Source organism: Anastrepha ludens, chromosome 5 (assembly GCF_028408465.1).
Source record: "Anastrepha ludens isolate Willacy chromosome 5, idAnaLude1.1, whole genome shotgun sequence".
NCBI classification, from domain to species: Eukaryota; Metazoa; Arthropoda; class Insecta; order Diptera; family Tephritidae; genus Anastrepha; species Anastrepha ludens.
This window is the reverse complement of record NC_071501.1, coordinates 124,156,292-124,180,897: the sequence shown is the minus strand read 5'-3', so window position 1 is coordinate 124,180,897 and position 24,606 is coordinate 124,156,292. Positions and strand designations below refer to the sequence as shown.

The window sequence follows — 24,606 nt, the reverse complement described above, 5'->3', positions numbered from 1 at the left end:
TGCTCGAATTTTTAGTTCACAACTAAAGCTACTGCGGCTGATATTTTAACCAGTCGAAAGTGGACCAAACAGGAAATACATAAAAACAAAAAATATACTTGCGCGTGCATCCTTGAAAGGTGTTTAAGAAAATTCCACTTGTGGCTTGATCCTTCATGTTTTCTTTTAAATGGAAAATCCTATAGACCTAAGTGTCCTGCCCACCGTGGCACTATTAAGAGCACAGAGGAACTTTCGCATTTCGTCTCAGTTCTGCTAAGTTCTCAGTGAATTTGAGTTTTTTGTTTTTGTTTTTTTGTTATTTAAAAAATAACTTTTCCTTCAACCATTTTTCAAGCTGATGAAATTTTAAAATTTTTTGCATTTTTTTCTTGATTAAAAATAACTTTTCATTCATTAATTTTTCAAGCTGATGAAGTTGTAGTTCTTTTTACATTTTTTGTTGTTTAAAAATAACTTTTTTTTAATCACGCTTTAATCCTCTTCAATGCTTACATTGCCTTACCCTAACTTCATTTTTATTTACGAAATTTCGGTTTTTGTTACAACTTAAACCCAGTTCAGTGAGAGAGAGAGAGATCATTTAAGTTATGTTAAGTGAAAATTGCACCAAGAATTTCACTTAAATTTGCCTAATCTTATGATTCATCAGACTTCTCTTCTGTGCATATATTTGCATAACAGAAATGTACTGAGAAGTTTACGTTGTCTGCGGAAAGCCACAAGTAGTTTATTAAAGGTGGAATCGGTAAATCAGCAAATTTGTTTTTTTTTTATTTCGCCGTGTCCATTTGACTTCAGCAGAGAAAGAAACAAGGCGAATTCATTCCTTGTTTTCCACTTTACCAATACTTTGCTTTGACAATCAGACGTACAAATTATTGTTATTGGTCTAGTGCCACTACCTTTAATGAATGCGCCTTGTGAAAGTCAGTTGTTAGTAACTCAACATCTCACAACGGGCCAATTTCGTGGTCTAAATGGCATCGTTGCCTCTATGTGCGATTCGGCTGCCAAACCTACCTCAACATCTGGACGCGCAATTATGCATTTCATAACAACTGTCAAATTTGATTGCCATTTTAGGTGTAGGCATTGCCATGTTATGTTATCGTCGTCTTGAAAATGTCGTCATTGTTTCATTTATGCGATGAAGAGGAAAGAAGGGCGCCGGGATTCTGGCTGAATCCTCTTTTGCAAAAAGGGGAAATGCACAGTCTGGAAAACTAAAATGATCAAAGATCCTGCCCATGCGAGCGTCACAAAAAATACCAAATAAAATGACGGCGCATTGCTTCATTCAATCTGCTGCCACGATTGGCAATTTTGTAGAATGACATCAAAAATTTAATTTAATTAAGGACGTTAATTAGGAATCAATTTTTCATATTTTATTTCCTCAGCGGATTTACTCTATCTGTGTGTGTCTGCAGGAAGCATTACAGAATTCTGACAAGACCTTCACGTTTTCGCGTGCCATCACTACCGTTCCACTACTGTAACTAACTTCATACGAGGTTTTTTGTTGTTTTAATTCGTGTTTAATTTGCCTCTGTTGTTATTGCTGATGAATGCGGCACGATTTCTTGGCACAACGGATTCGTGCTGTAACATTAAACGTTATAATCAAGCATTCCTACATACATACACACACATATACATACATGTGTTTTACGGTATTTGTAGACAAGTACGTCTGCAGTCACTGGTGTTGTGTTACTGCAATATTTTGAGCAATAAAAGGCCAAGTTCACGATCGAAGTAGCGCTTAAGTTATGTTCTTACACGAATGCGTGATTGTATATTTTAGTAATATATTATATTTATTTATGTGTATGGCCGCCGTAGCCGAATGGGTTGGTGCGTGATTACCATTCGGAATTCACAGAGAGGTCGTTGGTTCGAATCTCGGTGAAGGCAAAATTAATAAAAACATTTTTCTAATAGCGGTCGCCCCTCGGCAGGCAATGGCAAACCTCCGAGTGTATTTCTGCCATGAAAAAGCTCCTCATAAAAATATCTGCCGTTCGGAGTCGGCTTGAAACTGTAGGTCCCTCCATTTGTGGAACAACATCAAGACGCACACCACAAATAGGAGGAGGAGCTCGGCCAAACACCTAACAGAAGTGTACGCGCCAATTATTTTTTTTTTTTTTATGGAAATATGCATATTAGAGTGGGTCATCATTTTGGAAATAAAATATTTATAATAAATTAATATAAATGAAAGTTATTAAAAAGTGAAGGTATTTTTAATTAGCCAAATTGCAAATTTAGCTTCAAAATGTTCTACTACTACTCGATATGCCAAAGTCTTGTCATGATAGCTATGATATGGAATTTAATTGCAACATTTTTGCCAACTACAGTTCGTTAAAGCACTATAACATAAATACTTCTAGAAAAGTTGTAATAATTTTCTGCTTCTTGTTTAACTGTAACAATTTTTGGTTACGAAAACCGTCCAAGTTTCAAGCTTTGCGCAAATAAAAAAAAATGTACACATTTTCATCAACTTACTAACTTTTTAATAAGAATTTTTACGGCAATTGCAGTTATGCAGATTTATAGCCCATTGAAATTTGGATTAACAAAAAGCAAGTTTGAAGTGGCTCAGAAAAAAATACTAAAAAATATTTTTTTAATTAAAAATAATAATAAAACTCGCGTTGACTTTTTTTTTACGGTTGGGTATTTTCTTACATATAAAAAAAAGTCCACCTTTTTTATTAAGAAGAAAATGCACAAAACTGCAAGAAAAACAAAAAATTGTCAAAATTCAACGCGATTTTTAAGTCTCTTCAAACTTTGTTGTGCCAAAATTTAGTGAGCTGGAAAGCTGCATTCTCGAAAATTTTCCAAAAATTCTGTTTAAAATGTGTAAAATTTTGACACAATTTTCAATGCAAGAACGTGCGGCGGCATGCCTGGCAGATCAAGCGAATTCAAGAATTCAGTTGGATAGTTGGCAACCTCGTCTTGATTTTCCACAGTATCGATGGACTTATATGTTGTCGTTTCACTGGGTATTCCATGCTGAATGGTGAAGTTGATGATATTGACATCGATGTTTTCGGCTGCTAATATAGCACGCGTACTGAGCCAGTGATGGTTTTTGTAGTTTTGTGCAATGTTTGGGAAAACTTTTTGCACCAATTCGACGATGTCTTCTGTGACCTTACAGAAGTTTGCTGGCAAGGTGATACATTGTGTGAACATGTCATATTCGTTTCCTCTGTGGTCATACCAATTTGTATGACAATCGGTTGAACGGGGCAGAAGTTGCTACTCTGCAGCGCCACCTTCTCCATGGGAAAATACATATATATTCCAATTTTAATGAGAATCGGTCCAGCAGTTTTTGAGTTCAGCGACGACATACAGACAAACATTTTTTTTTATATATAAAGAAGAAGATTATTTTTATGGATTTATATTATATTTTATTTTATAGGAAAACTAACTATGCTGTCAAAAGAAATTAAATAAAAAATAAATTCTTTAAATTTGTGAATAAATCCTTGTGCTGTAGTTATTCAAAGCACTACCACATATCTTCCATAACACATAAGAGGTTTCGTTAATTATAGCCACTCGCTTTACAAAAATGTTCCACTCTAGGGTGTCTTCAGTTTCTTCATAACGTCACATCATCGATTATCAATCGGCAAATGTGCAAAAAGGTTTGCGTAATCAAGCGCAGGTATGTGCATCGTGTCACAACAACTACAACGACAAATAGTTTTAACCTTAGCCAGGTGTTGTAAGTTCGTTTCGTTTCATTTGTTGAAACTTAATTTTCAGTGGTCAGCGTTGTGCGCTGCTAATTGAGATCTCTGTAGAATTTGGTGCAGCTGCGCAACGATTAACTCGCTTAGAACTTACCGCCAGCTGCTTGATTTCGAAAATAGAACTTTGTTGTAAGTCAAGGGAGCACCCACTTTAACAACTTTTGCTTCACTCATTTTCGATTTGGGTTAAAATCATTAATTAATTATCCAATACTTTAAAGCTAAAGCGAAAATCCAAACGATGCGCTCGAAGCTCAACATGAAATGATGTATCGAAAATTTGTGTGCTCGCTTGAGATTGGAAACTGTAAAGCCATTTATTTGAAGCTCATTTTAGAAGCTATGCATTTAAGTGATGTTAATAAGATTTAGTAGAAAGATGCGGTGGAATCATTTATCACTAATCGGGCTTTGTGTTCAGAAGAGTGTTTGAGGCTTTGGTGCTAAAATGGAGGAAACAAATAATTAATAACAAGACAAAGTGAATTTGATGCAATACAAATTTTTTACAAAAGAAAATACAAGTTTACTACTTTTGTATTTAATATAATTCATGATAGAAAATTATTGTTATACAACGTAGATAAATTACAAACACTTTCGTAGGAAAAAACTAAAATTTTAACCACTGATTATTTTGTAAAAAGCATTTTTTGTTAATTATCGTACAATTATCATCTCCTTCTTATTATTTTAATAATATTTCAAGTTATCAAGCGCGCTATCTACTTTTTAGTAATATTGCTTAGGGTCATTTACGCTGCTACCTGCAATCGATTTATGACGCTTTCCTTTTAATGACAAATGTAGTTTAAGGAAAAGGCTCTGCTTGCTCAATTTCAAATCAGGTGAATACGACGAATGGCGTAACGAAATTGTGCGCTTATTTTATATTTACATTTTATTTATTTGTTTATTTGAAGTAGTCGGAACTAAATAATAATTATTACACGTATACTTTTAAAGCACTAGCTACCGAGGCCTTTGGCTTAAATCTAAATCAATGTATTTTTGCCCCTAACGTTTTTAGGCCTGCAAATAGAAGATTGCAGTAACTTTTTGTCTGGTCGAATAAATTAGTTTTTCATTTGAAACCTAAAGCCACGTGATCATAGTCTTTAATTTTGATTTTTCATACGAGTTTTTTGGGATGATATCGCAAGAAGTTTGTTCAGTTATGTTTGTTTTTTAACATCGTGCAATTCTTGATAAAAAAATGTTATTTTCCTATATGCAGTGAAGTCTCGATTCAAGGAGTTGAATTGCTCGTTAGACATATCTATAGTTTCGTTAAACAGTAAAACCTCGATCCAATGAAAAATTCAGAAAAAAGTTATTTTAATAATAGTTTCGTTTTTTTATATTCCCGCGTACCCAAAGATATTATAATTTTTGTTTGTTTTTGTATCCAGATTTGCCAATAAACGAGAGCAAGAATAAACGATTTTTTATTAATGAGCATTTTGTTAAAAGTTTTCAATTGGTCCGAAAATCTTTCAGCGGACTCAGCAAACATGTTTTGATATTGAATTTGTTCGTTTTATCAAGGTGCGTTATATCGAGGTTTCACTTTACCGATAATACCAGGAAACCTAGTCGACATCATTATGACTACAAAGCATGCGTGGAATAAGATTTCGTCAGGAATCAGTGATGTGCAACATGCATTAAAGCATAAAGCACGCAGTGGGGTGGTTTCCTTCGGAAATACAAAAACTGCAGGAAGGATAAAGTACATGCAACTTTTCGCATGCATGTGAAGAGTAACTGACATAGAGCCCAGTGCTGGTTGTATCGAAAGGGACTCGGTACTTTGACGATAGGAGGTTTAGTTCGGGTTAAAGTCCAATACTCTTCGTAAAAATAAAAAAGCCTCCATTTTTAAAGAATTTATTTTTAAATCTACCCTTAAGTTATACGCATTACATCAGCCAAAATGGGTCTAATGCGAGTCAATTTTCGGACATATGTAAGTAGTTTAAAGGAAACGGCCATATTTTCCCTGATTTTCATCAAAATTATTTAAAATGTAGAAGTCAATATATTTTTTTCAAAATTGACATACAGTTTATTTATACATTAAAATAATATAAAATTTCTTTTTTTATTTTAATCATATCGGTGTCAGTGACCTGAATACAAAACACCAAACATTTTTTTGTTTATGAATGTCATAAATTCTATAGGAATTAAACAAAAATGGAAAAAAAATTCACGGAATAAAATGCTTAAAAAAATGAATTTCAGGGCGAATTTTCCTACTATTGTTGCATCGAAAAAATTAATATATTTTTTCGAAAAATTTTCGAAAACTTGTAAATTCACATAGAAAGTAATATCATAAAAAAGATGTGTGCAAAATTTCTGGGAGATCGGTCAATAACTTTTCGAGTCATCGTGTACGCCAATTCGAAAAATATAGTTTTCAGAAAAACGCGTATGTTTTATACTCCCAGCGCTCGAACGCAAAGAATAGAGTCGTCACGGTTGACGATCTATAATATAAGAAATACTTAAATTTACGTTCTAAAATTTTTTTGACATATTCTTAAAGGATTATATTAACATTTTATGAAACAATTTTTTTTTCGAAATTTTACAAGTATATGTCCCCTTAAAGCATTTGCAATTTTCCTTTTAAGCTAGGTCAATGCTCGATATTTGTGGCATAGTTAGACAACGATGCATGTATTATCTGGTCTGCCGTATTCACTGAATCTCTCGAAACTCGCGTTTACATTTTTGAAGTGTTTGCTGTTATTTAATATATGAGCCGTTTTCTTTGAAAATAGTGTAAATCCACTTTCTTCAAAGACATACTACCATTTAAATCAAAATTATACCACATAAATTCGTTAGTGTGTGGGAACATTGTATATGACAAACATTTTTATAGTTTCCCGGAATTGCGATGTCTCTCCGTTTGTTATAGAATTTAAAGTCATCCAGGGGTGCATAAGAAATTGCTTCTTGTTGCATGAAGCGTTTAGAAAATGTACATGTAATAGCCGTTTCGAAGTATTTAAAAAGTCATAAACATATATTGGTTTGTTTCAATTGAGATCCCGTAGTTAATATTTTGTAAATGAAAGATTTTTACTTCAAGCTGTCTTTCAACTTCTGTATGTTCTTTTGAAGTCATAAAAAATGATTACATTATAAATTTCATTTAGTATACACTTACACCACTTTCAAAGAAAACAGCTCTAATGTTGGAATGCGATTATTTTTCTCATCGCTAAAGTTTCACGCGTGCAGAAAATTTCTCAAAAATTATTTCTTGATTAATTTTTGCTACCCGTCTGCAATGTAAATAAGCAGGCTAGTTTTATTTTTTCACACAGTGATACAGGTTGCGCTTCACCATTTCCGGTGGCTACTTACCGGTCACTTCCTGCTAAATATACGTTTCACTCTCACTTATGCAGATCAATAATTTAGTAGGCACTTATTTTACATACTTCAATAAATAATTATATATAATGACAATGAGAAACGAAGTACATCGTGGAAATACGCGATACATTTGCAATTATGCTAATATCCACAGCTAATAAGGCGCCTGTTTTACTCGCACCACAAACAACTTCAATACAGAAACCATGCGCATACACACACATGCATAGCGGCATTGCGCGTGCGTTCATATGGAAATGCAAAACACAATAGGGTCCATTTGTTTGCACATGCCGTAAGGAGCGCACAACAACAGCAACAGCAGCTGCCAAGGCTTTTCAAAGGTGATGCATTACTTATCGTTTTGTTGTGGCAGGAAATGGCCAACAATTACCGGCTGCTGATAGCAAAAAGCAAAATAATATTTGACCATTTATCGCAAGGCGGCAGAGCAACAGGCTGCTAGTGGTTGGCCAACAGTAGCAGCCACACAATGGCTCAAAACTACGTGTCCACTTGTACGCACACACGCAAATACCTACACAAACATACACGCAAACAAACATTCAACCAAACTGCATGTAGATATTCTTCTTATATATGTATCTGCAGTTGGCAAATAAATTCAATTTTAATTAAATGCATTTTTAGTCTGTTTGTTGCATGCAAAGTGTAATTTAACGCAAATTGCCGCAACATTGCGCTGAGGATGAGCAAATTCATGGCAAACGGGCGAGTGGAAGTGGACTGCATTTTTCGTTGTTTGTCTTCACTTTCGTTGATAGCGTAAAAGTGATTGCTGGCAATCAAATGCTTTTTGATTGCATAATAAATGGTTCAATGGCATCTTTCCACTTTTTCCATCAACTCACCACTTTTTTGTTTTTTATGTAAGTGGTTTTTCGTTCTTGTGGCAACTGTAGCAATTCGTTAGTTGCTTGGCCTTACAAAGCACTTCTGCCTCTATCCGTACAAGTACAAAAGTTGTAAATGATTATATCGCTCGCATGGCTTACAACCAGCCAACTCGACCATTTTCCCTGTTCACTATGTGCCGGAACGTCTCTAACTAATAACTGAGTTGGCCAGCATTGTGCGGTAGTCCGGTAGCCGGTGCAACTGCCGTTGCTATTGTCGGTTGCAGTGCCACACATACACATGCATGTATATTCTTAATGCAGTGAAAAATAGCGTTACAATTGCCACATGTTGCTCTGCTGCCCTGTTGCCGCTACTGAGGAACGTGTCTGCGAACTAAATATTCATGCAACGATTCAATAATGCCACAATTACGGTGCATGTAACGTGCCGCTTGACTTAATAACGTTTTGTTGGTTTTTGTCAAGGCGTATGTTATTTTTATTGATTTTTTATTGTAATTCTTGTTCACTAAAAACTCTATTTACTAGTTAACTAATGTAATCCAGCTTTTGCTGTGATTTTGTGACCTTCAAAGTAGCTGTTGATAATTTCACATTCTTGCCGGAAGCCGTGGCCGAAAGGGATGGTGCCTGACTACCATTCAGAAGTGCGTAGGTTCGAATCTCCGCAAATGAAACAGCAAAATGATAAAAAAATGGTTTTCTAATAGCGGTCGCCCCTCGGCAGTCAATGGCATAAAAAAACTGTTTGCCGTTCGGAGTCGACTTAAAATTGTAGGTCCCTCCGTTTATGGAACAACAGCAAGGCGCACACCACAAATGGGAGGAGAATCTCCCTTATTTTACCTCTTCTTAACCAATTCTCCCTTTACATGTTCATATGCAATATGTCTAAAAGGCTAAAATATCCTCAGAATCATAGATCGAATGAGTGATATAGCAGATGTTCTGGACGACATTCTTAATGGTGAAGCGTGCCATTGCACATTTAGCCAAATTATCGATTTTTCTGTATAAAGTATTATACGTCCTCACGATGACTCAGTTACGGTTGTGTTAAACGCTGCATGCTGATGAAGTTTATTATGTTCTTAATATCAAGACCTGCTTTATCAGCAGGCATAACAAAAAAATGAGCGCCAAGATGCCTAAATCTAAGGATTTTGTTAGATTTTGTTACCCTCAAAAGATCCCTCGAAAACCTCCGTTTCATAAGTGGCCAGAAAATATTCGCGACCTTGCAAGTTTGTAAAGGGCCTTCCGAAAAGACAAAAAAGATGTCAGGAGGAAATAATTCCTGGATGGTAGCTTTTCATATGTCATCTTTGGCATTTGTCAAGTAGGCAGATATGAAATTTTATACGGTAGAACAAGACGTAAGAGTTATTGAAACTTATGAGGAAAACGATCGATCTTTAAGAACAACATTTCGCAAAATTCGTATTTTTTTTTAGGGTAATAAACGTCCGAATGAGTCGACAATTCCAAGGTTGATGAAAAAATTTCAAAAAATTTGTTCTGTTGAGGATATAAAAATTGTCCCGACCCGACTTGAGTTTTTGGAAAAGTAAAGTCTGTGTGAATGAGCCAACACTGCTACCAGAGCTGAAACTCAACATTCGAATTGGGTAATGATGTAATTTTTCATGAAATTGGTATGAGTCATATTTTGAATAAAAATAGTGAAACATGAAAGAATCTAAATTTGAAACTACATCTAAGTGCGTCTTTTGAAATTCCCTCGCTGAGCTGAGGCGAAGCGAGATAGTCAATGAGATCTCAACCCTCTCCTTTTGCGGAGAAACTATCTCGCAGGTCCCTTGTTTAGCTAAATCATCCATCTCACAGTTTCCTGCAATGTCGCTGTGATTAGAGACCGAGATGAGCCTGATATCAAAGTTTTCGGATGCGATCGAAAGTGCAGTCAAGCATTCTAAGCATTTTTTGTGAAGAGCTTTTTCATGGCAGAAATATAGTACACTCGGAAATGCCATTCCTACCAAGGGCCAACCGCTATTAGAAAACACTTTTACTGTCATTTGGTATTTCATGCACGGAGATTCAAAGGCAACAACCCATGCGGCAACGGGCCCGCTCGTTTAATAGCTCAATAAAATACCGAAAAATAAGTGTTTGTTAATTTTTTTTGAATTAAAAAAAGCACTGTACGGATCATTTGAAATATAATAAAAATAAATAATTTTAATACTGAAAATTTCATTTTTTCAAATGACGATTTCTATTATTTCTTTGACTAGCTTCTATTTTCCATTCAACGATTACAAGGGTTGGGCATTATTATATTTGAGGCTTTTAAGAAGTTTAAGATACCCACTTACGCAGAAAAAAATTACGATGCATGACTTATTCGACTAATGCCAGACATTTAATTACTTAACCACCACCGAATACTCCAAATTGTGACTCGAGTCACAGATTGGCATGAATATTAAGCGAGCACTCGCTATGCCGGCAAAAGGGGTACGGCATCACCAAGCCAGAATCAGAATTCCAGTGTGCAAACAAAAGTCTACGCTAACATTTTATTGTCGATAACTGAACACAGGCATTGCGCATCGTTTATGGATTGAAGTCCGGTTTCTCCTTGCATATTCGAATATTTATATGTATTTTTAACGGTAGGCTTAGGTACAATAACTATTTTATAATCATTCTGACAATGCGAATTCTCTATAGCGGCTTTGTTGATTGTGTCGTCCGCAACGTGGCTCAACGCTAATGATATGGTTTACTGATTCTCTCTCTCGGCAGTTATAACATTTAATGGCCTGAGATCTGCTGACTTTGGTATGTCTGATTTTAAAATATTTTCATGCTTCAGTGCAGCTAAATAAATTAACTCAACGAGGCATATATAAATTTTTTATTCGTCATAGAGTGCTTGGTGTAAAGAGCTATAAAAGAGTAGTAAAATACAGCTGTAATTTTGAAGCACTCAACCTTTATTGGCAGAATTTAATGATATCAAATTGAATTCATTTTTATAAAAAATACACTATGAGCGTCAAAAATGAGTCCACACATTTAAAGCTTTTACTTCTCATGAGATTATGGAAATTAAATAAAAGAAAAACATTTCCGGCTTGGAGGAAAAATTATCCAGTCACTAAATCACCTCTGTACCTCAACACCAGATTGCCCCGAAATCCCCAACTGATTATTTACATTTGCTAGACATGCAATAATCCACTGTCACGTCTGTCGGCTTCCGCTATTGCTTCCGGCTTATCGAAGATCAAGAATTCTTACCGAAAACCACACAAAGCCGCTATTACTAAGAAATAATATTCACCTGAAAAAGTAGCATGACAAAAAAAGTAGCATGACACACAAAATTCGCTAAAAAAACAAGTAAGGCATCAAATTTGCTTTCTTCGCTGTCGGCAATCAAGCAAATTGCCAACGTTGTTTTTCTTGCATTGGCACGCGTATTTGGAAAATTTACAAAAACACACATCAACGAAAGGCCAACAGCACCAGCAGCAGCCAGCCATATTTTACTCGCATTATAGATTTTTTAATTAAACAAAAAACCAAGCAAAGTACGCCACAGTCAAGCATTCACTAAGTGAGTTGGAAGTAAGTTGGAAGCTCGCAATAATGTCAGGCGGTTAATGGGTCAAGTGGGGCTCGGCGAAACCAGCCACAGCAAAATACATACAAATCATACACCTACACATACTCGTACACATACCATGTATAGACATTGCAGTGTATGAGCAATAAAGCATAGAGCAAATTTGCAACACCGATGATGAGCAACTAAGTGAAATGTAGACGAATTATAGAATTTTAGCAAGAAAACAAAAAAATAAATAATAATATAAATAAATAAATTACTGCGCAAACACATCTTTCACTTCAGTGAACTCTACCCCATGAAATAATGAATAATATTTTTTAGCATACGGAAATAAAACTAAATCGTGGGAGCAGATTAACTCGTTTTTCGTTTAGTTTCAATAATCGCTAATTAATTTTTAAACATCAGCAACAGTAAAAATGTCTTCTTCGCGTATCTCTGAAAGCAATAGCTGTGTTGCATAAATAATTTCTGTTCGACAGCAATGGGATAACAAGCGGGTATATACTTAGAAGTACAAAAAAAATTCACTGATTTATTGTAGAACCTTAAGTGATGTCACAACACAGTCATAACCATAAACATAGGTATGTATGTATTGAACTTTGTTTTTTCGCCATAATCAGAAGCAGCTCTGAAATATTTGACGAAGGTAAATATTTCGATATTAGTAATAAAAAAAATGAGAATTAGAAATCAGTAAACGAAAATTTGTTTTTGGCTTAGTGGAAAACTATAAATTTTACTTTCATATTTTATTGTGGTTACTTCCACTTCAATATCCGTTGTTTACGGTATTATATTTACGGACTAATCGAAATAATCGACAAAGCCAGTATCCCTCAAAGAGGACTGACTACATCGTCCCGACGGTGACATTCAGCAGACATTTTGTCAATCTGTTTCCATCTCGGAAAGAATGGAATAAGGGATTCTCACTAAACAAGTTCGACACTAGAGTCTATACAGATGGCAGTAAAATGGATTGTGGTGTTGGAGCTGGTATATATTCTCATAGACTTAAAATTGAAAGATCTGTGCGCCCCCCTAATGCTTGCAGAGTCTTTCAGGCGGAAGTACTGGCAATTGGGGAAGCTTGTAGGCTACTAATCGCAGATCCCTCTTTTAAGGGCAGTATAGCTATTCTTTCGGATAGCCAAGCTGCAATCCAGTGGTGCAAAGTGGTGGAGCAAAGCAGGAATAGCCTCACCACCTTGAGCGAAAACCATAAAGTTACCTTAATCTGGGTCCCGGGACATCGGAGCATCGAATGTAATGAAAAAGCGGATGAACTGGCAAGAAGGGGATCTGCCATGAATAACGCTGTTGCAGAATCGGTATTCACACCACTATGTGCAGTCAAGAGTGCAATTTCCATAAAATACCTTCGAATCGCAGATTGTAGATGGAGAGACCAGACAAATTGCAAAATTAGCAGAACGTTATGGCCCATCTACAACCTTAAGCAATCGTCAACCTTGATCAACATGAAACGACGGGACGCCTGGAGACTAACGGCAATCATAACTGGCTTTTGATCTGTGGGAGAACAAGCAGCCAAGCAGCAGGGCATCCCTCACAACATATACCGTCACAGTTGTAAACAACCGGAGAAAAAGGAAACAATCTTCCATTTCCTCTGCGAATGCCCTGCCCTATGGAAGGACAGAATGTTAACCCTGGGTAAACCGTTGTTCGAGAGTCTGGAATAGCTGTCTGGCTTAGATGCCAACAACTTGATAAAGTTCCTGAATCGCACAGACTGGATATAGTCATGCTGTAAATAACTGGTAAACAAGTTGGTAACGAGGATGTGGCAACAAAATGGTGCGGAATGGAAGCGCTAGTTGGATTCTGGAAGAATCACCACTTAAACCAACCAACCAACCAATCGAAATAAGATTTAAGATTATGGCTAAGACACCTTAATTTCGGCCTTTAACAAAGAAAAAAACTTATAAATAACATTCTGGACGGCTGTCAGCAGCTGACCTAATATAAAAAACGCCCTCATTTGGTATTTTAATGCAACTAATAATTCAGATAGGGTTATGTCTATAGTTGTACAAAAAAACGCAATTGCATGCTAAATAGTTGAGAAAGTATTGTAGATGTAGCGGTAAGTGGATGTTTCTTCAGGCCTAGTACCTTAATCAGCTTCAAGTTTAAACTTCTGTGAATGTGTAGGTAAGCCTTGGGGAAGTTGTGTCTGAAAACCCCGAAATATGTCTAATTGATGGCTACACATCTCATATTTTCCCATCCTTTCGATTAGGTTTACCTGCAGATGCATTTCTGTAAGGTGCCTGAGTTTCGAAACCTCTGCTGCCGTACTCGTGTATAATTGAAAGAACAAGGACCTATTAGAAGTAGATCACGAGAAATAGGCAATTCAATTCGGAGGAATTCGTAGTAAAACTTCCATGTGAACGAGAGCGAGTGACTCACAAAAGACACGGGTCAGTTCTTCTAGAAAAATCATGCACAAGTATATCCAAGTTTCAAGGTCAATGTAAAATAAGGTTTTCGTTTTTTTTTTTGGGTTTTGCCAGGCTCGCGCGATTATCGGGATGGCATCGGCATATGCGATGGTTAGCCCTGAGCGGTTAAAGAGGTTGCGAAGTTTTACCTCGTCTGCATAATGCTGTGGCAATTTGAAAACGGTTGTAGAGAAACGGTTTGACTCCACGACCTGGCCGAAGCCACCTTGGTATTCTTGTTGTGATACTCTGAAACAAGATGACACCAATAGAGCTTTACATATGTCTGCAGGTGATAAGGTGTGCGGCCATTGGAAATACATACTTGTTATTTCCATACCAGAAATGTGCTTTACTAGTTCCAATTTTCCCTGCAGGGAGGCCCGAAAAGCTTGGTTCATATATATTTGTTTATTTATATTTTAAGTTCCTTTATTTATGTGCGCATTTAGTGCTAAATAGGTACATAAAATATCATTAAGTACCGAAAGCAACAATAACACACACATGTTTACTGACAGCACAGCAGACAAGGCGGTCAACGACAGTTCGACTACTATGTCTCTGTATGTGTGTGTGTGGTTGTTTATATGCAGACAAGTACTTGACAGCCACACTTGCAACTCGAGATTCGGTATGAAGTTGTCCGCGACGGCTTTTGCCTTTGATTTTTTCTTGCGTTTCTGCATCGTCAACAGACGAGTGAGAAATCAGGCGTTGAACCGTAAACAGTAAAGTTGACAATTTATGTGGCAATCGGCATTTGTAAAACGCAAAATATGCTTTTTAGTTGTTGCTTTTGCTGTAAGTTTTTGGCTATAAAGGTGCGACACTTGCATATGGCGCATAGCAACAAATACAAAAAGAAGAAAAATCCCCCTCATAAAAACGCAGCACCACCAACACTAGCAATGACAAAAGCAAAAACAAAAATTACGGTAGACAAAAAGAAAGTCACTACCAAGTCGCCGCTTATAAAAACGTGACTAGAATATCTAGGAGCTGTGGTTGTGGTGCCGCCGAGTCAGAACAAGTTGCGTTCTAGTGGAATCTCATTAGAGGCGCAGTTTACTGCGCTTGGCGTGGCGAAAGCAATGCACACGCACACACATACACACATACAGACGCACATTTCAAGTGTTATTTTCTGCGCAGAACTCAAAACAGGCAGTTAAGTTGAACATTTTAGTGCAAAATAAATATTTGCACTTTCTGCGTTAGCATTTTGCAAAAGGCCAGGCAGATAGTAAAACTACTTCACCGCTCGCTTGAATGTAATGGCACTCGGTGTGTACTTTATTGTTGTTTCAACCGCAAATGCGTGCACACAAAGTCGAGCGCAACCTCTTGAAAACACTCATCAACGCCAATTTAATGCAGCGCTTCATTGAATTTTATAGACTTTCATTCTTAACGGTGACCACTGCCGCCCGCTGCGCCACCACCAATCCCGCCATCGGCATTGACATAAAAGACTTAAGCAGCGAACAGTAAATACCGCCGAACATCTATTGTGCGGCGCATCTTGTGGTTTTGAGTTTATTATTTTTGATGTTTTGTTAAATTCTTTGCCCTATTTTCACTTTCAGCCACATGCAGCTAACACTCGAAACTCTTTCACAAGGCTTTTCACAAAAAAATTCAGCGTAAGATCGTAAGTGTACGAGCATAATTTATTATCTGCTTATTCAAAGCACCTAATCTCGTTATGCCGCTCCAAACTGAAAGAAGCCCCTGCCAATCAGTGCGTTGCACACTAAGCACCACAAATATTTATTGAAGCAAACTTTCACTTTTTCATGCTACACGGCAATTTAATTAATATGAAAAGCATCTAATTTTAACACTTAACCTACCATCAGAAAACAAAAATTAAAAAAAAAGATGAACAAAAAATACAAATAGTAACACAATCATATAAAGAGCGCGGTTAGGTGTTACACAATCAACTTAACTTGTTGCATTTCTTATTTTCTTTTCAATATTTCCACATTGTCCAACGCTTAGCTGCTTATGCTCGTACATACAGCGATGACCAGAGAAATAACGCACCTTTAGTCTCCTCTATGCGAATTGGTATTTCTTAGAAGATTAACTGATATTCGTACACATTTGTATGCCAATGTTATGTTGTGATTCACTACTCTCTAAAATCGGACAATAAGTTCCGTTAACTTTTTAATGCTTCTTTTTAAATGCCGTTTGAAACGCATATTTTTGCGTTGGACAACGAAATAGCGCAGTTCTCTTTCAATCATTAGTGGATATGCTTAAAGCTACGTTTTTCGCTAAATTCTTGTTTTTTATAATTGCAAATATAATTAAAATTATTTAAAATCGCTATTGGGCACTCACTGACTACTGAAAAGGAAAAAAATTTCGAAAAAAGTACAAAACAAACAAAAAGTGGAGAAATAATTATAATTATTTGTTCACGCAAAATGGTATTCAAATCATCATCTACATTCAAATCATGGGCATCAAATGTATTACTACAGACAAAAATATGCTTAAAAGAAGAAAGTTCAAAAGACGTCTGCGCGTAAGACTACAATTCAGCGGGACAAAGCTATCGTTAAGAAGAGTACGCGTGCCACTTTTGAATCCTCTCCAGGGATAACGCTAGAAATAAGTGAGGAATATAGCCTGAATATATCAGCAGACTTGTGCGAAACCCCCTTAATCAAAATATATTTTATGGGCGAGTCAATGGAAAAAAACCGCTACTGACGAAAAGTTTTTTAAAGCACATTTGTCTTTCGCAAATGCCGATAGAGGCAAAGTCGTAAAATTCTGGAAAAAATACTTTTTGCGGGCGAAACTAAAATTAATATGATTGGTCCTGGAGAGCAGACTTTTGTTCACCGTGAAAAAACCAAGAGTTTAATCCCTGGTGCACAACAAAGTTGAATGTTTGGGCATCATTTTTTTAAGGTGCTGGCCCAATGCAGACGGGCTTTGCTCGCTGTACTTGTTTTGCTTGGCATTGGAAACTTGTATGGGTAAATGGGCGCTTTGAACGCTGTCATAACAAGGATATGATTCGCAAAAAAAAAAAAGAAAAAGGAAACAGAGATGTTAGCAATATTCAGTAATACATACAATAATAACTTCTTGAATCATATTATTAACTAGCAGCTGTGAAGAAATATTGCCAATTTTTCTTTTAATAGTAAAAATGTACAAGATAAAACATGGAAGAGCAGGCAGACAACAGAAATCTAAATTTTTACTATTATGGTTGCGCTCGTCAATAATACAGTGGTTTTGATCCCTTTTCCATTTTTATCTATTTGGTGTAGGTAACAGCTGCTCACAGCTTAATTACCTCACCAAGCATTTCTTTAGGATTTTCCAGTATCGCTAGCTTGTATTGTCTCACATTGCCACTCGCCTACTTGCTAAAGTTTGTACACATGAACAATTTCGCAAAAAGCGCTGCGGCCGATTCCAAGTTCTTCACTATTACTCCAACTACAGAGGGCCCTTAACCTTTTTTTTTTTGTGACTACTGCTATGAGCTGGTAGCACTAACGAAATATCTTTATCTTAATCTTCGACTTCGCCTACGCTTCCACTCTTTTTGCAGCATAAAATTCACGAATGAAGCTAAACCAAATCAAATTAAATGACAGACAGGGATGTTCAAGAGATGTTTAGAGATGCGCCAAAAATTAAAAAATGCCAATGAACTATGGCAAAGAAGAACAAGAAGTTTGGAACTCTATTCCTTTGGGGAAATGCCAAAAGTTAATAGAAATTTTACCTCAAAGGTGACAAGCAATTTTAGAAAATATTGGATACTCAACAAAGTACTAATAGTACAAACAAAGTAGGAAATAAATAAGTATATGTAACCAAGTTGAAACAACTAATTTCTGCTTTTCTTGCAGATCGGTAAAAGTGCGCTATTTTAATGTCCAGTTCAAAATATGATAAATTAAGATTTTTGACTTCTTTATAATGGCAGATATTGAATTCTTATTTATTTTTCGTTTTTTGATAATTCTGAAATAAAGGGAAATACTTGTGGAAAAATAACTGTTTTACTAGGTCATCTAGTAAAAATAATCATCATAATTAGGTATTTGAGAGAAGTGCACTATTTCTCTGTCCATAGCTGTCTCTATGAAGATAAGTACCTCGCGTGAATTCACTTGGCGCTCATGCACCATTTTCCACTCGGCGCAGCAAAAATGCACTTTTGATTTCTCATTTGCTTTTGATTATTGTAATTTTATTAAAAGAGTTGTTGAAACACTTGCACTTACGATATTTGCTAACGTAATTTCATAGTAGTTTTGTTCATTTCCATACATGGCATGCCATATGATACGCCATTGTTTAGCGTCAATGTATACTTTTCGTAATTTTTTCTTTAAGTTTTAAATCCATTTTTGAATTGTGGTTAGAAAGCTGACCGCTGCTGCTGCCAAAAGATTATTTAAATTTTGTGCAGTGCTTTTTTTTCTATTTTCTATTTTGTTATTTGTTTTTTTTTTTTTGCTTTGGCTTTTGAATATCTAAAAGGTCTGCACGCAGTGTAGGTTGTTATAAATGAGTTGCCATTCTCTCGGCGCTAGTATCGGATTCTCCCTTCCCTCATTTACATGCCAATGTATGTAAGTACACAAGGCTTAGTACCAGTAGCAGATTATTCGTAGGGCGATCGTTAAATTGAAGTGAAAATTCAGCTGCCTATAAGACGAAATGGTGTGAAGAAAGTGTGTTAGGAAATTCCTAATTGTTGCAGTACAAAAAAACGGCTAACAAAAAAAAAATACTATATCATATTTTCGTTATACAAAGAAAGACAAATGTTTATGGATTTCGTTCAGAAAGACAAATGTTTATGGATTCTTTGTTAAATTTATACGAAATGATGTATTCTATTTGTTTTGCTTTTTCTTTTTTAGTATTTGTTTTTTTCTATTTTGTTTTCTTTTGATTTCTTCACAAGAGTTATAATGACAACATCCATCTACATCCATATATTACAATACAACTGACCCTACAATTGGGTGTACTTTAAAAATTTTATTTTCAGAAAAAATATTGTGAATAGTGTAGGGAGTGCTGGTGGTGGGGTTATAACTTCTAATTTGATAATTCCTGGTTGGTTATGCGGAAGCATTTTCCTTAATATGCAAATAAAGCCACTCTTACGCAACCGCCAACCTCGCCTTCGCGTGGTGCCTACTGTATACGCTAAAAAGGCTCTGATTGAAGACCGAGAAAGAGCGGTGTGACTCTACCATCGGCTTTGAAGAAATGCTAGCCATGATGATGATGATGATGATGGTATGTGGAGTGCAGCAAAATAAAGGTATTTTAAAAGGGAAAATTGGTCATTGAACTTGATGTTGGTTTTTCACGCAAAATCTTCTTTAGTGATGAAGTTCATTTCCCACTGGATGGATTTGTCAACAAACTAAATTGCCACATTTGGGAGAAGAAAGCCCTTGAGTAATTTCAGAAAAATCATTACATCCTCTAAAATGTACTGTTTGGTGTGTTGGATTGGTGGAATAATTGACCCGAAGATTTTCTTCGAATATGAAAGTTAAAAATCAGTTACAAACAAATAGTCGGCGCACTCGGGTATCGGCACCCACGTCACCGCTGACAGTTATGACTTCGAGGTTGTAAGAGACTTCGTTTATCTAGGAACCAGCATTAACACCGACATTTCTAACACTCTACAAGGCTCCCATCATACTCTTCCTGTTGAGTGGCGCAGAAGCGTGGGCGATAACTAAATCCGATGAGGCGTCCTTGGAGTGTTTGAGAAGAAGATTCTGCGCAAGACTTTTAGAATTTTACAAGTTGGCGACGGCGAGTATCGAAGGAAGCAAACAAAACAAAACGGGTGCTCTTTGAGGTACAGCCCAAGTATTTATTGTCGCGAGCAGATGAATTGAATTTTATTAAGTTGCACTATTTACCCCAACATTAACTGCAGTAACTTCAACACCAAGCCCAAACAATGCAAATATCAAAATATTATTAATATATCTTCTGTCAGCCATACCCTTTAAATCATTATTTCTGTCCTATGTGAAATATGTGGCGAGCAGCAGGCCTGTACTCTCTTTCGAATAGCCAATTTGCATGGCATGAAAAAAGGTGACGTGCGTTCGCCCCCTTTGTTTGCAGTGTTGTTTGTGTCTGCTCATTCCGTTTTCCGTGTTTGCATTTGTTTTATATTAAAATGGACTTATTAGATGCATTTACACCTCACTTCACCATCATTCAGTTCGTCCAACTGCGACAGCAACAAAGCTCAGCCAGGTCGCTTAATAGTAGAACAAAGCAAACAAAGGTGAGCAAAAGCGAAAAAGGTAAAACGGATACAACAACAAAATATATGCAATTGACTCAGCTGCTTCTAAATATCTTCATCCGGCGGACAATTTGGCCACAGTCCGAGTAACAGGGCAAAGTTCGGCTGTTTGCGCCGTTTTTGGTTTGAGGTGTATAGTTGGCCGCGTTTGTCTTATGTTTTTTTTGTATTTTTTTTTTGTTTGGTGTTTTGCAAAGTTAATTTCTTGCTTTTTGATTTGTATTCAGCTACATAAATATTAGTGTTTCCGTTGAAAGTTAAAAGTTGAAAGTCGATGTTGGAGGTATCTGCGCTGCTTCACCGCATTTGTTACCATTGTTTAGAGTTTTGTTTCTGTTTTACTTTTAATGATAGAATTTAAAAGCAAGCGTATGTTTACCGCAACACCAGCGCTACACATTTTTACATTTTTCTTTGTTGCGCTGAATTTATTTGCCATTTTTTCCGAAGCACAACAGACAAATTGCTAATCGTGATGATGGTTCGCTGCTTAAGTCTTTGGCTTCAAGTTTCTAAATCGAAGCTTGAGCTGCGCTGCAAAAACAAAACCAACACAGCTTTTCTTCACCAAATATGTCATTGTTTACGGAAAAGAAAACTCTGGTGGTCTTTACGTAAATGTTTTTGCTTGCCTGTTTTTTGTTTTTTGTATTTTGTATTTTTCTTTTTGTGTTTAGTTTTGTTGCTTAAGTTTTTGAGTTTGCCTAATTAGTGTTTGAATAAAAATAATGCTAATGAGTGGTAATCACCATTTGGTAATTTTTTAATATAAGCGCTCGTTTTTTCTTATGTTGGGCAACAACTCTCACGCTGCTCAATGGGAAACAAGGAAATATGCACAGGTGAGTTCAAAAGGTTATCCGCGGCTAGCAAAACCTGGAGAGAACCTCTAAGAAAAATATTTTTAAATCGAATTCTATACGAAAAGTGTTTCTGCGTGTTTTATTCGGTAAGTAGAAGCTTTTTCTTTTCTTAGAGCTACCTAATGCCTATGTATATTTGTAGATGTGTATGTATGTGTAGATATTTTGCCAATTGATTTATGTTACCGTGGATTGGTGGAGTGCTTGTACTTAACTTGCGAATCTTTGAGCAATGCAACGGAATTGTTTCTTTTTAAGGAAATGTGCCAGAATTGAAAAAGGAATGCCCTTGTAATTTTTTGAAAAGTACCAAAATTTGTGAAAAGTGATTTTTTTAGTATTCTTACTTTACTGAATTATTTGGTTACATTATATCAAGTGTTTTTTTCAGGGCTGTAGAAATTAAAAAGGTAATACAAAGTAGAAATATTATTAGGTTAGGTTAAATCGGTTGTTTACTGTGTAACACACCAGCCTCATAGCCATTGTGATGGCGCCTGAAATATTGTTGAAATGATTTTTTTCATTATAATCTGGTAGATAATTTTACGCCGAAAAAAAATTCACCGTATGTTTGCAAGGTCATTTCGCAGTTTTTTATTTTTTATTTTTTGCCAAATTTAGGGGTCGCCTTTTTACATTTAAATCACATTTCACCACGTCTTCAGCATTTACAGTGGTATTTTAATGTATGACCTCAAGTACCCCATTCTAGTGTTTACTCGCCAGATCTCAGTTCCTGCAACCCTAACGCTCTACCCTAACGTCAATAAATTTATGCTCGCCAAAAATCATTTACATTTTTCATCATATCTTTGGCATTTACAGTGGGATCTTAACGTGTGATGTGTCGATGTTTTTTGTTCCTGAACTTGACTATAATAAAAATGCAAGCATTGCATTCCGTTGTGCATTGCAGTGTCACAAAAAGGCTGTGAAGGGTGCATTTGTGCTTAAGTATAAAATGTGTATGCCCCTACTGAAAGTCCTTTTATTATATGAAAATTAATTTCGAGAAGCCTCATATTATAACCATATTTATTTAACAACGGAAAATCTTCTATTCTGTACAGAAATTTGCTAAGAAACTTCTCATCTCAGCTTTTGGTTGCATAACTCACCGTATTTCCCAGTTAACTGATTGCTGCTGTCCGTAACGCCACCATATCTGCTCTGCTCGCCTCGCGCCCTCGTCCCAGGCGCTGTGCTGTTATTGTTGCTATTGGCGTTGGAATCACTTGCACCGAATCCCTCCGGCACTGCTTGCAGACCATGAACGCGGGCTATTTTCGCTGCCCGCATGCGCGGTAATCCTTTCGTTCCACCTCTACCAGCTGTTACGCCATCGGCCGCTGCTGCCACTACTAAGGCCTGCAACAACAGCGCAGCAAATAGAACGCACTCGGCTATGCTGCTGGTGCTTAGCAGTCTGCAACAGCCGTGCCGGAATAACCTAACTGTGGAACCAAAGCGCATCTTCGGTCTTTGATTGCGCAGAAATTTTCAATGGAATGCTTTCGCAAAGAGTTTTTATTTTCTATTTTATTTATATATTTTTTGGTTTTTTTTTTTTGGTTGCAAAAGAAGATTTAATTAAAAATCTCTCTTCGCGTATTGGAAAGAATTTCTTTGTTGATTTTACAAATTGCTCGCTTCACAAAGAAGCGTCTAATGAGCGCGACACTTTCTACGCTCGCAGGTGGGCGCATACACAGCGCAGAAGTGGGTGCGCATACAGACGCGCACGCGGAGTGGCAAACGCGACGACACAAAGAACGCGCTGCGGTCAGGTTACAACAACAAGCACAGATATTCTGGCTGGTAAGTGACACAAATATAGTTGTTGTCGAAGATGTTGACAATTTTTTTGTCTGAATCCAACTACTTTTCTACAGCTTCATACATGCATTAGTTTGTGTGTGTATGTGTGTAACAAAAGATCTAAACGACAAACGCACTATTTGCCACACTTTACGACACACGGCACACGACAACACATCGAAAAATCGCAATTTAAATTTCGATTCTACTATTTTCTTTTTGCGTTCTTTTGATGATTTGTCTCGTTCACTATTCGCCACCTTCTGTGCAACCGCAAACGCAACCGTCCTCCTACCAGTGTAGTAAACAACTGATTCGGGCTGGTTGTGGCAACTGCATGTACAACCCGCCAACGAAGCGCCCAACCAACTTGCCAGCCAGCCAGCCAAAGTTATTGCGGCTAACGCTTGATAAGCTGAGCAGCGACGCTTCTACTCATGTTTTGTTTGTTATGATTGTTGTTGTTGTGGAGCAACAGTTCCCGGCTTCGGCCTTCTGCCAATGCCAAGGCTGAACGCTAGTTGGCGTTGAATTGAGCTGAGTGCTTTTCGCCATAAACAGAGCGTCGCCGACACCAAGTTGAACAAACCAGAGCTTTCACTCGAAGGCGCATGACGGAATGGGAGAGTTGAAATGATGAGTGCAACTCGAATAATTTAGTATTATTTTATGTATGTATTTTTTATATTTTATGTATTTACCTACGCACTTGAAATACTTTCATAATGTTTGTCATAATAATTAGTATTTTACATTTTTTGCGAACTTAAGTGGTTTCCGTTCCCACTTAGACCAGTTGAACAAGAAAATTTTTACGAACTGATAATAAAATTTAGTATTATAGTTAGTAATATCATCAATATTCAATAGTAAAATCTAGGATGGTATTTGAAATCGAAAAAATGTAAACAAAAAAAATTATTTCCCTCGTTAGGCAATGGCAAACCTCCGAGTGTATTTCTGTCATAAAAAAGCTCCTCATAAAAAATATTGTATTTGCCATTCGGAGTCGGCTTAAAACTTTAAGACCCTCCATTTGTGGAATAACATCAAGACGCACACCACAAATAGGAGGAGGAGCTCGGCCAAACACCTAGCAGAAGTGTACGCGGCAATTATTTATTTATATTTTTAATCATTCAACAACTTAGAAAAGTAATACTCCATAATTCAAAAATTAAATAATGCCTGCGTAAGCCGCCGGCAATTTTCTTTTCAGCCAACATCTCAACTAGTACGCACTAACGTTTTTCCGTGTCCTTTTTTGTATTTTTGAAGTGAAACTTCTTAGGCGCCGATGGACGAGCGAGAATGTTGTGAATTTATTTAGGTATATATTCTTTCTTTCTCTCTCGCTCTCTCTCTCTCTCTCATTCTCTATCGGGTCTCTCCCTCTTTCTTTGTCTGCTTTGAAAGTTTCACTTCTT

The 24,606-nt window shown here is 36.6% G+C and overlaps 1 protein-coding gene across 1 annotated transcript in view; it reads right to left on the bottom strand.

Moving 5' to 3' along the window:
- Nucleotides 1–24,269, bottom strand: part of LOC128863957 (uncharacterized) — a 35,927-nt gene extending 11,658 nt beyond the window's left edge. The window contains exon 1 of the mRNA XM_054103397.1: nucleotides 22,480–24,269. Within this exon, the coding sequence (XP_053959372.1) occupies nucleotides 22,480–22,834 (355 nt within the window). The 5' untranslated portion in view covers nucleotides 22,835–24,269. The remainder of the gene's footprint in view (nucleotides 1–22,479) is intronic.
- Between the last annotated feature and the right edge of the window lie 337 nt (nucleotides 24,270–24,606).